This window comes from Chaetodon trifascialis, chromosome 11, assembly GCF_039877785.1.
Source record: "Chaetodon trifascialis isolate fChaTrf1 chromosome 11, fChaTrf1.hap1, whole genome shotgun sequence".
Taxonomy (NCBI): Eukaryota; Metazoa; Chordata; class Actinopteri; order Chaetodontiformes; family Chaetodontidae; genus Chaetodon; species Chaetodon trifascialis.
The window spans coordinates 9,079,684-9,092,655 of NC_092066.1; the positions used below are offsets into that span (position 1 = coordinate 9,079,684).

The 12,972-nt window shown below is 42.0% G+C and overlaps 3 protein-coding genes across 4 annotated transcripts; all 3 read right to left on the minus strand.

Moving 5' to 3' along the window:
• Nucleotides 1-70: 70 nt before the first annotated feature.
• On the minus strand, nucleotides 71-5,091 carry ftr67 (finTRIM family, member 67). Its single transcript, XM_070974809.1, has 7 exons — nucleotides 4,414-5,091; nucleotides 2,747-2,842; nucleotides 2,312-2,545; nucleotides 2,061-2,220; nucleotides 1,869-1,970; nucleotides 939-1,037; nucleotides 71-603 (listed from the first exon to the last, which is right to left on the minus strand). Exons 1-7 carry the CDS (start codon nucleotides 5,008-5,010, stop codon nucleotides 536-538), a joined length of 1,356 nt encoding a protein of 451 aa, XP_070830910.1. The 5' UTR covers nucleotides 5,011-5,091; the 3' UTR covers nucleotides 71-535.
• Nucleotides 5,092-6,421: 1,330 nt separating this feature from the next.
• On the minus strand, nucleotides 6,422-9,456 carry LOC139339278 (protein THEM6). 2 transcript variants are annotated; one of them, XM_070974818.1, is made up of 3 exons: nucleotides 9,395-9,456; nucleotides 8,346-8,850; nucleotides 6,422-7,714 (listed from the first exon to the last, which is right to left on the minus strand). In XM_070974818.1, exons 2-3 carry the CDS (start codon nucleotides 8,844-8,846, stop codon nucleotides 7,607-7,609), a joined length of 609 nt encoding a protein of 202 aa, XP_070830919.1. In that variant the 5' UTR covers nucleotides 8,847-8,850; nucleotides 9,395-9,456; the 3' UTR covers nucleotides 6,422-7,606. The 2 variants fall into 2 exon arrangements, with proteins under 2 accessions (XP_070830919.1, XP_070830920.1); XM_070974819.1 differs by lacking the exon at nucleotides 9,395-9,456 and adding an exon at nucleotides 9,149-9,244.
• Nucleotides 9,457-10,736: 1,280 nt separating this feature from the next.
• LOC139339195 (protein THEM6-like) lies at nucleotides 10,737-12,951 on the minus strand. Its single transcript, XM_070974693.1, has 3 exons — nucleotides 12,661-12,951; nucleotides 11,244-11,751; nucleotides 10,737-11,138 (listed from the first exon to the last, which is right to left on the minus strand). The coding sequence occupies exons 2-3, from the start codon at nucleotides 11,745-11,747 to the stop codon at nucleotides 11,031-11,033; spliced, it is 612 nt and encodes a 203-aa protein (XP_070830794.1). The 5' UTR covers nucleotides 11,748-11,751; nucleotides 12,661-12,951; the 3' UTR covers nucleotides 10,737-11,030.
• Nucleotides 12,952-12,972: the final 21 nt, after the last annotated feature.

Here is a 12,972-nt window from a genome sequence, read left to right on the forward strand (position 1 = left end):
TAGTTCAGAGTACAGTGAGATGTAAACCAGCCGTCCAGCAAATAAACACCACCCTTGAGAAAGTCTTTTTGATTGTACCAGTGTGTTTGCTTTTTTTAATGTCGGCATGTCACAAATCACAATATATTATTACACATATCTGTAAAGCAAAGTTATCATTTTGTGATTTTGGTAAAAATGTGATTATAAAAGCATAACAACATAAAGAAAAAAACGCTAAAAACTCACAAAATTTCAAGTTAATGTCAAATTGCAAATACTGAAAGAGGATGTAGTGAGTTCAGTCCTGCTTTGTGCTGCTTGATACTTAAAGTAAATGCACTGTCAGTGTGGTCGCCTGTGGCACTTCTTTACTCATCTCTGTTCGTACCTGCACGATAATGCAGAAATTTGCTGAAAACCCAGTCGATTAAATTAAAGCTAAGAGATGGATTTTGAAATGCACAGTGCAGATTTTTTGAGGGGAGAAGGAGAGCACTGAGGTATGAGGCAGTCAGGCCGTGCAGGTGCATGTGAAGCGCTGATGTCCGCAGGTCTATTTCCTCCTGGGGTGAGCGCGTCGCTGAAGGTGCCTCTGTCTGGATCCTGAGGAGAGTTTGGATCCTGAACGCACAAAGAGGAGGAATTATTAGTCTGCGGCGGCCTGAGGCGACAAAAACGTCCAGACGAGGAGCACACGTGAGCTCACACGTGCGCTCCTGGACATGAGCTGAACCATTTTAACAGGAAGATGCAATGCTATGAATTTACCGCGTCAATTTCACTAATTATATTACTACAAAAAAGAAACACATACACAAGATATCATCTTAAAATTGCATAAAAAATAGTACCTGAGATGAAAAATATTTGAAACTTACAATGTCTCCTAAAATATTAACATTTATGACAGTTTGCTCACATACAGTGGTCTCTGCGCATATAATGTCTCTATTTACCAAACGCTGATAGGGCAAAGGTGGGCACAGCGGGTCCTGGGGTGAGGAAAGGGTTGAGAGGGCTCACAGGACTTTGGTCTAGGCCAGGTGGCGGGATCGCTGCAAGCACAAAGAGCAAACACTGAGTCTCAGCTGTCCAAACTATCAGACTGTGCGGCGCTGCCTTCCTGCCACTTGTGCAGATTCAGCAAACTCTACTATAAACAAACAAGTTGACAAAGGTGTTTGCGCTGCAAGATAATGTGGCGAGGCCGAGATGCACGGACAAACAGGGAGTCTGCAGGGTGCAAGAAGTTAAATTTAGGACTTTTTAAATCACATGGAATGCAGTCGAGCATGAACATCATCAATGTGAACCAGTACAGACGATAAGTATAATTATTTACAGAGTGCGTTCGTCTGAAATGGACTAAAATGAGATCTCAAGATCCCAGAATTAAATCTAAGCGCAATTTAAACATGAAACTGAGTTTGAAAACTGGTGTAACTGATGTTTCTTAGACAATCAATGCATGTGTGTCACATTCAGAAATCCAGATTCAGTTCATTTTAAAACAAGTTCACACTTCATTTCTATTTATTTTGTCTTTGTTTTCTGTGTATTCTGTTGCTGAATCGTTTGTGTATTTTAAAGGCCGGTCTGGCTCTAAATGCTGTGGTGTGTAGTACTGATTCATGCTATATGTGCATGAATACTCACTATAGTAACAAACATTAGAGGAATAAATACAAACATTTTATGTGGGGGTAAACCCTGCAGCCTGACATTCAAACTGAAGCTCTATTTCATTACCAATCAATCAATAACCTGATCAAACAGAGCTCTAAGTTGTAGAATGCTTCCCTTTAAACACCTGCGATAAAAGCTCTTACTTTGGGATCATCCACATCACATCTTAAAATCGAGCGTGTGCAGGTTCGCGGACTCACCGAGCGTCGCTTCCATCTGTGCGGCTGCTTCGCGGTCGCCGGGCTGCGTTGTGTGTAGCTGCACAGCAGCATTTGGAGGACCTACGATAATGACATCTCTCACTGCACAAGAGAGAAATCGCACAAACAAGAGTTAGCAGAAGAATTTGCATTCGATGAAAATGCTGATCTGAGGGAACTCTGCGTCTCTACCTTTCTCGTAGATGCAGACAAATCCTTCCTGGCAGACCTCCTGCAGCAGTCCTTTAAAATCTGACACAGCCGCCATCACCGGGCCAAAGGTGAGTTTGGGGTCGACGGTGACCGAAGGCGAAGCTGACAGCACGGGTGGAGCACGGAGAGACTGACAACTCTGGAGCGAAGAACCGAGAGAGACGAAAGGTCTGAGCTGCGTTCAGGGAGCGTTACTGCAGCTGAAGTCTGAAAAACCTGAGCGGGCTTACCTGAAGAAAATGGATGTGGTCCTCTGTGCGGGACAGTTTGTCCAGTTCAGCCTCGTTCATCTTCAGCTCGGCGATCTCCTTCTGGATCTCCACCAGCTGCTGCTCTGCCTGACCGACGGCCGTCTTCTCCTGCGCCTTGATCAGCTCTCTCACCTCAAAGCGCTTCAGCTCGATGGAGCGAATCAGCTCGGTGAAGACGGCGTCGCTCTCCTCGGCCACCGCCCGAGCAGAGCGCTGCGGGGAGGCACAAAGAAACACATGGCAGAGAGGACTGCTGCTATGGGAGGATGCTTCGTCGAGTTTTAGCAGCTTTGAGGGTCATAAATGGTCAATTCTGAACTGTTTGTTTGACTCTGGAAGAGTGAGACATTTTTAGCATCCATGTGTTGATCTACTGGATTTCTGTTTTAAACCAAACTGGCTGTTGGCTCTTACAGTGAGGGCAAACATGGCTTGTCTCAGCTCCTGGGCCTCCTTCTCCCTCTGGTGGATTCTTTGCTGAGAGCTCTGCTTCAAGTCACCGAGCTGCCTCTGAGGACAATTATGAGAAAAATTGGAAGTCACTTTAACTTCCTGCCTGTTTGAGCACGTGCTCGTAATGTTACATGCAATTACAATCAAGAAGCCCACCCTTTAAATGCACGTATTAGAAATTAGGAAAAAGAACAATACTGTGCTGATAAAAGGACCCTTCAGAATCAAATATTCCCTTTCAGACTGTGAACAGGGAATCAGTCACTGGAGTTACGCTTTGTGCAAAATGCTGTAAAGATTCAAACAATTACCAGTACATGAGTTCATGATGTCCATTCAAGTATTTCATCACAACCTCACTTCACATTAAAGCATGTTTGATTTGTGTCCATCATCTGTTTAACGTCATATACAAAGTTCATCACTAAAACTTTATGGGTCCGTTCTCAGCTGCGACGTCCCCTGAAGGTGTGAAACAGGCTGAAGACAAAACAGTAAAAATCTTAAAACCACATTTCAGATTTATGAAACCTTTTTTCAGTTTGTGAAAACAGAAAAGTGACATCCAGCTGCTTTTCCTCCATCAGACCAGGTCTAGATAAAACAAACAAACTGTAACTAAACCCTTCAAAGCTGGAACAGATTAACATGAAGATGTTAAAGGTTGTTTACACTCTTTGTTCGATCTGTGAAACGTTTACTTCCTCATCACATTAGACCAGATTATATCACTCATGTCTGAACATAAAAGCAGGATCTTACTGTTGAAGTCAGCTGAGGAGGAACTCATCTCTAACCAGTATGTATGTGACTGCCACTGAACCTTATTTTGATTATTGGTTCAATTCCTGACTGATTGTTTGGTCTGTAAAAATGTCAGAAATAGTGAGAAATTCCATCAAAATCAGCCAAAGCGACAAAGAGCTTGTTTTGTCCAAACCTCAAAATGATTAAAAATAAAGTCAAATTCAAAGGAAAGGCAACAAATCTTCCTATTTTAGAAGCTAAAACTATGACGTCTTTTGCTTAAAAAACTATTAAAATGACCAAATCGACAGTTAAGTTTCTGCGAATAGACTAATCCGTTAAGCACCTAAATGACTTCAGCTGTACTCGTGGATACTGTCGTGTGTTTGTATTGTAAAGTAACTAAAGCTGTCAGATAAACGTAGTGGAGTAAGAGTACTATATTTCCCTCTGAAATATGGTGTAGCACGAGCAATAAGTACTCAAGTACAAGTACCTCACATTTGTAGAGCTGTAACCAAGGTGTCAATTTATGTTTTTTTGTTTGTTTGTTTTTAAGAAAAGAGTCTCTGACTGAAGCTTCTTAAACATGAACATCCTCTGGTTTCTTCCCTCCTCTGTGACAGTAAACTGAATGTCTTTGCGTTGTGGCCAAAACGAGACATTTGCGAACCTCATCTTGTGCTTTGGGAAATACTGATCGACTTTTTTCACCATTTCCTGACGTATTACAGACTGAGCAACTGATCGATTAGTGGAGAAAATGACATGGATATACTTGTTAGTTGCAGCCCTGCACGTTTGTACTTAAGTACAGTACTGAGTTACATCCTGCCGCTGATCGGCAGCCTTGTCTGGACTCGATCAGATGCTTCGATTACCTGCTTCTGTTGTATTTCGGCCTCCACCAGCACCGTGTCGTGTCCCTTGTGCTCGTCGGTCAGACACAGGTAGCAGATACACTGCTTGTCGGTGCGACAGTACACCTCCAGCAGCTTGTCATGCTGCCCACAAATCGTCTCTTGGAGTTTTTTGGAGGCCGACACCAGCTTGTGTTTCTTGAAGGCAGCGGACTCGTAGTGAGGCCGGATGTGCTGGTCGCAGTATGAGGCCAGGCACACCAGACAGGACTTCACCGCTTTGTTTTTCCTCCCGGTGCAGACGTCGCACTCCACGTCATCGGCCTCGGCAAAACTTTGGCAGGAAGCCGTCGTGGCCTCTTGGAGTCCAGTCTTTCTGAATCTCTCCACCACGTCGGCCAACATGGTGTTTCTGGCGAGCAGCGGCCTCGGGTTGAAGTTCTGCCTGCACTGAGGGCAGACGAAGACCCCCAGGTAGTCGTCCTGGTCCCAATAGTTTTGTATACACCCGGAGCAGTAGCTGTGTCCGCACGGGATGGTCACGGGGTCCTTCAGCACGTCCAGACATATCGAGCAGTTGAACTGGTCCTTGTCCAGGACCAAGCCGGCCTGGGCCATCGTCGAAAACGCAGGAGACGGTGTCGAAAATGAGCGAAAACACAGGAATCTGACAGAGAGACAGCTGCTGCTTTGTTTACAGGAAGTAAAAGGGAAGGGGCGGGGCCAGAGAGACTTCACCGGAAGCGAAACGGGGAGTTTAATCTTTAAAAACACTGCATTTCAAAATAATGGAACTTAAATGGTACACCGTATTTAAAAGGTATTAACACTAAATTAGAAAATAAAACGCTTTTATAATTCTGTAATATTTTATGTAGCCTATTAATTTGTCGTTTTGTTTTATGAAATGTATACGTTATACAGTACTGGAAGAATTATGGATCCTATCCTGAGGTCAAAGTAGTCACAACTAAAAGAAAAAAAGAGAGAGAGAAAAAAGACTCAATTACAAGTAAAAACCTGCATCCAAATTTATACTTTAGAAAAAGTACACAGGTATTATCAGCAAAATGTACTGAAACTAATAAATGTCCCCTTTTCAGAGTGTTTTATTAAAACAGGCAATGATGAATTAACATGTAAACAGTATCTTTATGTTTTAAGCGGGCAAAATTAAACAAATTTTTACTACTTTATATATAAGAACTGTAACACATACCATAATTTTTTACTGTCTAGACTTTATACAACATCCTTGAAATTAAATTCAACACTAAAAATTCAACACTGGTGTAAAAATGAAGGTCAAAGGAGAATTTGTGCTTTTTTTGTAGTTAAGATTCGTGGAGGTGGTGCTTTTCTTTTGAAGGATTTGGCCGTATCTTTGAATTTACATTCAAACTCTTAAAGTCAATAAACGTCATTTGATAAACCAAATGTACTTCAGGATTGGAATCATTTGTAATGTAGCTGATTGAGGTTCAGCTAATTCAACTTACTTTTTATACTTTGTTGTTTAATGTAAAACCTTAACCTGCAAATGCCTAAAACAACCAAAGCTGTCAGATGAATACTGTAAAAGTACAATTTCCCTCTGTGAGGTAGTATGAAGTAGCAGAAAATGGAAAGTACATCAAAATTGTACAGATTATGACACTGACAAAAGCCCTTCACGATGCCCTGAAAAAAAAAAAGGTTTATCTAAAGGAACACCAGAGGGCGCTGATCTCCAGTTTGACCAAATCTAAACAACAAAAAGAACAAATTTTTCAGCTCCAAAAAGAAAAAACTGCCTCTTTACAGTCATCTAGCGCTATTTGTATCGAACAGACATTCGTTTCATTCTGTTGAGTTCCTTCAGCATGTGGTTTACACACTGACTCTACTGGTTGCATATCCAATAGCATCACTGAGCTGTAAATAATCAGTGAGGTACAAATACCGGTCTTCAATGTGGGACCACAAACCACAGTACATTCACTCAGGCTGATTAACAAGCACTTCAGAGGCGAGTCCAGTCGGCAAAACGTAGTTTCCAAAGCATTTTTAATTCAAAATGCCTTTACATGAATGACAAACACAATAAATTAAGTTTGATACATTGATGAATTTCAATACATCAGAAATAATACAAGTGGAAAATAAAAGGACAATATCTTCAAACTTAAATTAACAGAACAGGGTACGTTTTTCAGTGCATGAACATAAAAAAAACAGGTCACTGTAGACTGAATTTGTTTCCCTCCTCACAAAGATCAGTACATTACTTTGGTCACAAACAAAAGCTTTGATGCATTAAAGGGAAGGTTCCAGATTTCATACAGTCGTCTCAATGAAAACCAAACGTCTCTGTTCGTCGTGTGCTGCAAGTTTTGAAAAGTTGCCAGCAACCTCACATTAGCATTTGCTTACTGTGCCTGTTTGAGCACGTTCTCGTAATGTTACATGCAATTACAATCAAGAAGCCCACCCTTTAAATGCACGTATTAGAAATTAGGAAAAAGAACAATACTGTGCTGATAAAAGGACCCTTCAGAATCAAATATTCCCTTTCAGACTGTTAACAGGGAATCAGTCTCTGGAGTTACGCTTTGTGCAAAATGCTGATGGAAAGATTCAAACAATTACCAGTACATGAGTTCATGATGTCCATTCAAGTATTTCATCACACCTACATTTTTCTGTTAAAAGTAACAGTTCTCTGAAATTGTAATTGTAAACTACGGCTAATCAAGAGAAACAGGCACAAAACAATTCTGTTTGTTTCAAAACATGCGCTGATGTCAGGGGAAGATTACATTTTTTTTTCCTCTGCATGCTTATCTGAGGATTTGGTAAACGAAGATGTCTAAAGCCAGTCTATTCACGATCAAGTGCTGAATAAGCTGCTAGGATAAAGCTACGTTCCTGTGTCTCTTTCTTCTTAAAGACAGACTGTCAGTGCGATCCCAGTGCATACAGCGGAGTGCATTTAAAACATGGAATACCTTTCAGTTCAAGTTTTCATATTCAGCTGTCCCAAGTTCAGCATTTCTGTTCATGTCATACAAAAACACACAGCCCCGAAGACCCCGAAACAGAGATAAATGGAATTTTGTAAGTCAACTAAAAACCTTCTACGATGTTTAACTGTTTGTGTGCATGTATGTGTTCTGTATATGTGCGTGCAATGTAAATGATATGTGGGTCTACACTCATGGTACATGGTGTGGCTTTACTTGTTCTTCTCTTCCAGTCCACTCTCTGCCCGCAGGGCCTGGCTGCTGGCTGAGATGAAGCTAATCCAGTGTTTGAGGTCCTCAGGGAACTCGGGGCACTCGACCTGCACACAAACACAAAATTAGCAAAGCGCCAAAGCACAATAAAGCCACAGTCTAGAGATGAAACGATCCGCCTATTGACAGACAATTAACTGGCAAAAGTTCTGATATTCAATGAACATTTTTTTTCTTTTTTAAAGAAAAAATACAGGATATCTCCAGGTTCCCAGTATGTAAGGATTCAATGCTTTTCTTCATCTCCCAAAGAAAACTGAATGTCTTTGGATTTTGGACTGTTGGTCAAACACAAAGTCATCACCTTGGGCTTAACAAAGCTGAGAATGACATTTTTCAACACTTTTTAAACTGAACAATACAGTAACAATAAAGTAAAAAAAAAAGGCAGTTATCTTAATGGATTATTATTTTGTCATTTCACAAACAAAAAGAAAAAAATATTTTCAGAACTTTGCAGATCTGCTGCTTTTACTTGTCTTATTAAATAGTAAACAGAACACTTTTAAATTTTTAAGTGTGGTTTGGGAAAACAATCAATTTGACATCATCATCTTGGGCTTTAAAAAACTGTAAAGAGCGTTTTTCAGTTTTAATGATCAACAGCAATAATGAAAACAATCGTCAGCTGTGACTCTACCAACGTCTTCCCGACACTTTTCTCCATCTATTCCTCACCTTCCTTTTGCAGACAAACTCGAGGATGCTCTCTGGGCTGCAGCGCACCACATTCTGCCTGCACAGCATCACTGCAGAGACAAAACCATCTTTCTTGGACACGAAGCGCTGCTCCAAGTAAAACGCCTTCTCGTCCCATCCCACTATTTTGGTCCGAATCTCAAAAGCCTCACGGAAGGCCAGGGAGCGTCGGTACCGGATGGTGGAGGCCCCCACCACCATTTTGGCCCCCAGTTTGCGTGAGGCCATGAACAGCCCATTTCGCATGTAATGGTGGAAGCGGGCAAAGTCACACTCCCTTAGATATCGGGAGTTGTTCATGTGGCCCATGTAGTCCAGATCATGGGGAAGGACCATGCCATCAATGGTTTGCTCGGCTAGAACGTCCAGTATTCGGGGCTGGAACCACGCCTGGATGAACACCTGGGCCCCACGTAGGAAGTACCATACATCCAGACTGCAGAAGAGCAGGAGGAGGGCACCCAGCACCAGCAGCAACATCTCTCTGCAACAACAGTCCAAATGTTCATGACAAGGACCAAAACGCATACGTCTCAAAGCAAATTATACTCTGCATATTACAATAACATTTCTAAGTGACTTAATAATGACACTTTAGAGCAATTTCGTTTAAGAAATGCTGTGTGGGTTTTCTAAATTCATGACCACACTGATTATTTTATCAAATGCTCCTTTGACCTCATCAATGTCAGTGCAGGTGGTCAGAAAAGCAGGAGGTTAGTGCTTCAATCACTCGTTGACATAATATTAAAGCTAAAAATACGGAAGCAACACATTCTCACCAACACCCACTTCAACCTTGAGAGGACCAGGAAGCTAAATCTGCTGCATTCAAATGAACGCGGCGCAACCTGCTGACAGCCAAATCTGTTAGCTTAGCTGCTAGCTACCGGCAGTTAATGGCCTTGGCACATTAAAGACTCTACTCTTGATGAGTGAAGAAGCTATTAAGAAGTTTCGTCAATGTAGAAATTTAAATAACAGCCGCAGACACGGTAGGAGTATCTTTTTCTGGCTGTACAACTTACTGCGCGTCCAGAAGAGAGTGCGACCATGAGATGCGATGTAACTTGCAGAAACCGGTAGACTGAATGAACAGGACTTCCGGGTGTGACGACACATTATTCTTCTTTGAGGTTTACCGGCAGCTGGAATCCTCTGTGTGCGATTACTGCCGCCTTCTGGACTTAGTTAACTCATACAGTCCTTTTTACTTCATCTCGTTTATTTCGTCCTCTATTTCTCACAATATCCATTTTGAATTTAATGTAATTTTTCACCTTTATCTTACTGACCCCGGTGATGGCACTTTCCCCTTCCCTCTCAATCAAGATATCAAGGTCGATTTACTGTCATTTTACAACACAAGGTTGCATGAAGATTGTTATTTTTATGGCTGGCTTACACAACATCTGTCTTATTGACATTGTGTGTCTAATTTGTATTCTTTTGCTATGTTAATGAGGACCCTGGGCAGACTAGCAACGGCTTTGTGAAAACTGCTGGGGAACCAATAAAGAATAAGCTCTTGCAAAGACTGAGTCTATGTTTGGTTTGATTTGTTCAGCCCACTCAAAATCTATAAAATGGCCTTCAACTCAACAATAAACAGACTTTGGAAAATATAGCACATATTCCCATTCTTTATAACTTAGAACTCACTGATTAAAACTGCATGTTTATGTTGTGCCTTAATGTGGTTCCATATCTGTGTAGCACCTTCTTGTTTCCTCCACTCTAATTCATCAGTAGGTACTTTTTTGTTTGTACTTCCTGATCAACACAATTCCCACATTGGCAAAATATACATAAAGCTGAATTCAAGCAAACTCAAGTTTAAAAGACAATTTTAATGTTCTGTAAAAGATTTACGTGCGTACCTTAGTTAAAAAATAATTTAAGAGCTCAGCCAGAAGTCGCTTCACTCTGCCACCAGCAACTGGTTTCAATTAAACACCAAGTTGCTAAAGCAACCCAGACTATTATTTTCACTAAGGCATCTTTAATCTGTTGTGATGCTCATGTAACGTTACAGCTAACTGTGAATTTGCCTTTGGGCTACTGTTACGGTCATGTGTTTTGTTTCTCTCGTGGAATCTGTCAAACAGATAAATTACTGTGTCCTTAATGTTTCTGCCTGGAGACGATACAACGTGTTGAACATGACATGATACTTAATCCAGTTTTCTTCTACTTCACACCTTTGGTCAAAGTCTCACTTGTTCTTTTTTTGATTTTGTTGGATTTCTCTCATCTTCACTGCTGCTGTTTTCACAGTTTAACATCTGCTTACAATGAAAACCTCAAGCTAAACTCAGCACAGCGGTGTGTCTGTGCACATAGTGAGGGCATAAAGTACGTCAGCGGGTCTTGAAAACTGATTGCTTTATTACTGCAACAAAACAAGATGATACACTTTGTAGATTCACATTAATTTCCTTTTGCTGAATAAGTAATTGATTTTGTCGGCCTGGCAAAACAATGTGTTAGCTCTTCCAGTGTTGGCATAGCTAAGTAATGGATTCTTCAGAAGTGTAGGCACAAGTGTCTTTAAGTCAAGTTATTGCAGACGGAGGACAAATGTCTCTCTCACATGGCGCTTGAATCCTGAGCTGGTAAATTAGATGGCATACATCAAGTCTTAACAGCTGCCCATGCAATGCCTTATTTGCTCTTCTCGTCCAGTCCACTCTCCGTCCTGAGGGCCTGGCTGCTGGTGGAGATGAAGTTGACCCAGTGCTGAAGGTCCTCTGGAAACTCAGGGCACTCCACCTGCAAGGAGCAAACCATAAACTCAATCCATCAATCATCAAAAAGCCTTTTTTCATTAACTTCCAGGGTAAAATGTGCATGTGTGTTGAAACATGCGTCCCTTACCTTCCGCTTGCACAGGTGCTGCATGATCTTGTCTGGGCTACTGTGTATGATATTCTGCTTGCAGTACATGACAGCACACACCAAACCGTCTTTTGTTGACACAAATCTCTGCTCCAGGTAAAAGGCTTTGTCATCCCAAGAGACGATGCGAGTCCGCAGCTCATACCCCTCACCGATACACAGAGCCCTGCGGTAGCGGATGGTGGTGGCTCCCACCACCATTGAAGCCCTGAGTGCCCGCATTGCCTTGAACACACCGTTACGCATGTAGAGAGAGAAGCGGGCGAAGTCGCACTCCCGGAGGTAACGGGCATTGTTCATGTGACACATGTCGATGTCATGGGGGGTGACCCAATCTGTAAGGATCTGCTCTGCGGTGATATCCCGGACTGGAGGCTGGAACCAGGCCCGGAGAACCGTGACAGCTACCCGCAAGAAGTACCACACATCCAGACTGCAGAAGAGAGCCAGCAAGGCTGCGAGCAGCCACAGTACCCACCACATCTCTCTGAGGAGGGGACAAACACACAGAGAGCGAAGGCAGCGGGGTTACTGTGATGTGAAGACATTTAATTATTAAAGAAGATAAACTGAAGGCGATGCGTGTCTTATCACTTATGCGTGCGAAATCACCTGAATGCGTGGGAAATCACCTGAACGCTGAAAAGGCAGTGAATTAGACAACAGTGATTGAGGTTTGTCAAATGTTATGAAGCCAAAAATCTCCAGCTCCTTTTATTCAATGCAGACACATTTCTCTCATGTGTTTTTCTTGATTGTGACCAAAGTGAGAAGAAACTGTAGAGATTAACCACCAACACCTGCAGTATGCTGTTGTGTGTGTTAACGTGAGTGGGTGTAATCCAGGTGTGTTCCCCCTTCATGTGGAGGTGGCTCTCCATCATTTCACACCGAAAACACTGATTCAACGCGACTGGTTCAGCTCAGTGTTTCCTCTATTCAGGATACCTGTGAACTGATTGACGAGCAGGTGAAAACAGGTTCTGCGGGAAAAGCAGGTTACCTCTGCAACAACTGTACGTCCCAACTTTAGCAGTGCTAAATCAGCTAGTTGAGAATAAACGAAAATATGATCTATGACCTATCTTCACTAATGTGAAGCTAACTCTGCTAACACCGCCACATGAAGTCCAAACATTAACACGAAGGGCATGGAAATCAGTGCGGTGACAATTGCGGTGGCAATTCACAAAAATTGAAAATAACGGCTAAACATTTTGAGATTTGAAATATAAGCTAACGTCAGCATTAACGCTGGTGGGTCCGCGGTAAAAGTCACTAACTTTACCTGTTCAGGTAAATGAGTTAGTATCCAGTTTTCAGACCATCTTTATGGCGACCGTCAGCAAACAGATAAAGTTCAGATACCGACTATTTAAACTCCACTAACACTCACCTGTTGTCGTGGTCACACTGAGATTCACCGAGCAAACGTCACCCCGTCCATTCACTCGACTCGACAACAGTCAAGCTTGAAGTTTAACCGCACGTTTAAAACACTTCCGGCTACAGCTTTCAAAATGAAACTATTACTGAAAAACAAGTTCTCGCCGGTCATTCAAGAAGAAAGCATACGGACACGAAATTATATATCTTTCAAGGAATCCGTTTTTAATGTTGTAAAATTAGTCTTTAATGTCATATGCTTGCCCACAATGCATTCATATTTGATTCACTTCCTGCTCATGAAATCCGGACGTGACGTTGT

Excerpts from the sequence above, each read along its gene's own strand:
- ftr67 (XM_070974809.1), bottom strand. The coding sequence starts at position 5,010 with ATGGCCCAGGCCGGCTTGGTCCTGGACAAGGACCAGTTCAACTGCTCG. Across the intron at positions 2,546-2,746 it reads AAGCCATGTTTGCCCTCACT|CGCTCTGCTCGGGCGGTGGC; the intron begins GTAAGAGCCAAC and ends GCCTCCCCGCAG. Across the intron at positions 604-938 it reads CTTTGCCCTATCAGCGTTTG|GATCCAAACTCTCCTCAGGA; the intron begins GTAAATAGAGAC and ends TTGTGCGTTCAG.
- LOC139339278 (XM_070974818.1), bottom strand. The coding sequence starts at position 8,846 with ATGTTGCTGCTGGTGCTGGGTGCCCTCCTCCTGCTCTTCTGCAGTCTG. Across the intron at positions 7,715-8,345 it reads AGTTTGTCTGCAAAAGGAAG|GTCGAGTGCCCCGAGTTCCC; the intron begins GTGAGGAATAGA and ends GTTTGTGTGCAG.
- LOC139339195 (XM_070974693.1), bottom strand. The coding sequence starts at position 11,747 with ATGTGGTGGGTACTGTGGCTGCTCGCAGCCTTGCTGGCTCTCTTCTGC. Across the intron at positions 11,139-11,243 it reads AGCACCTGTGCAAGCGGAAG|GTGGAGTGCCCTGAGTTTCC; the intron begins GTAAGGGACGCA and ends TGCTCCTTGCAG.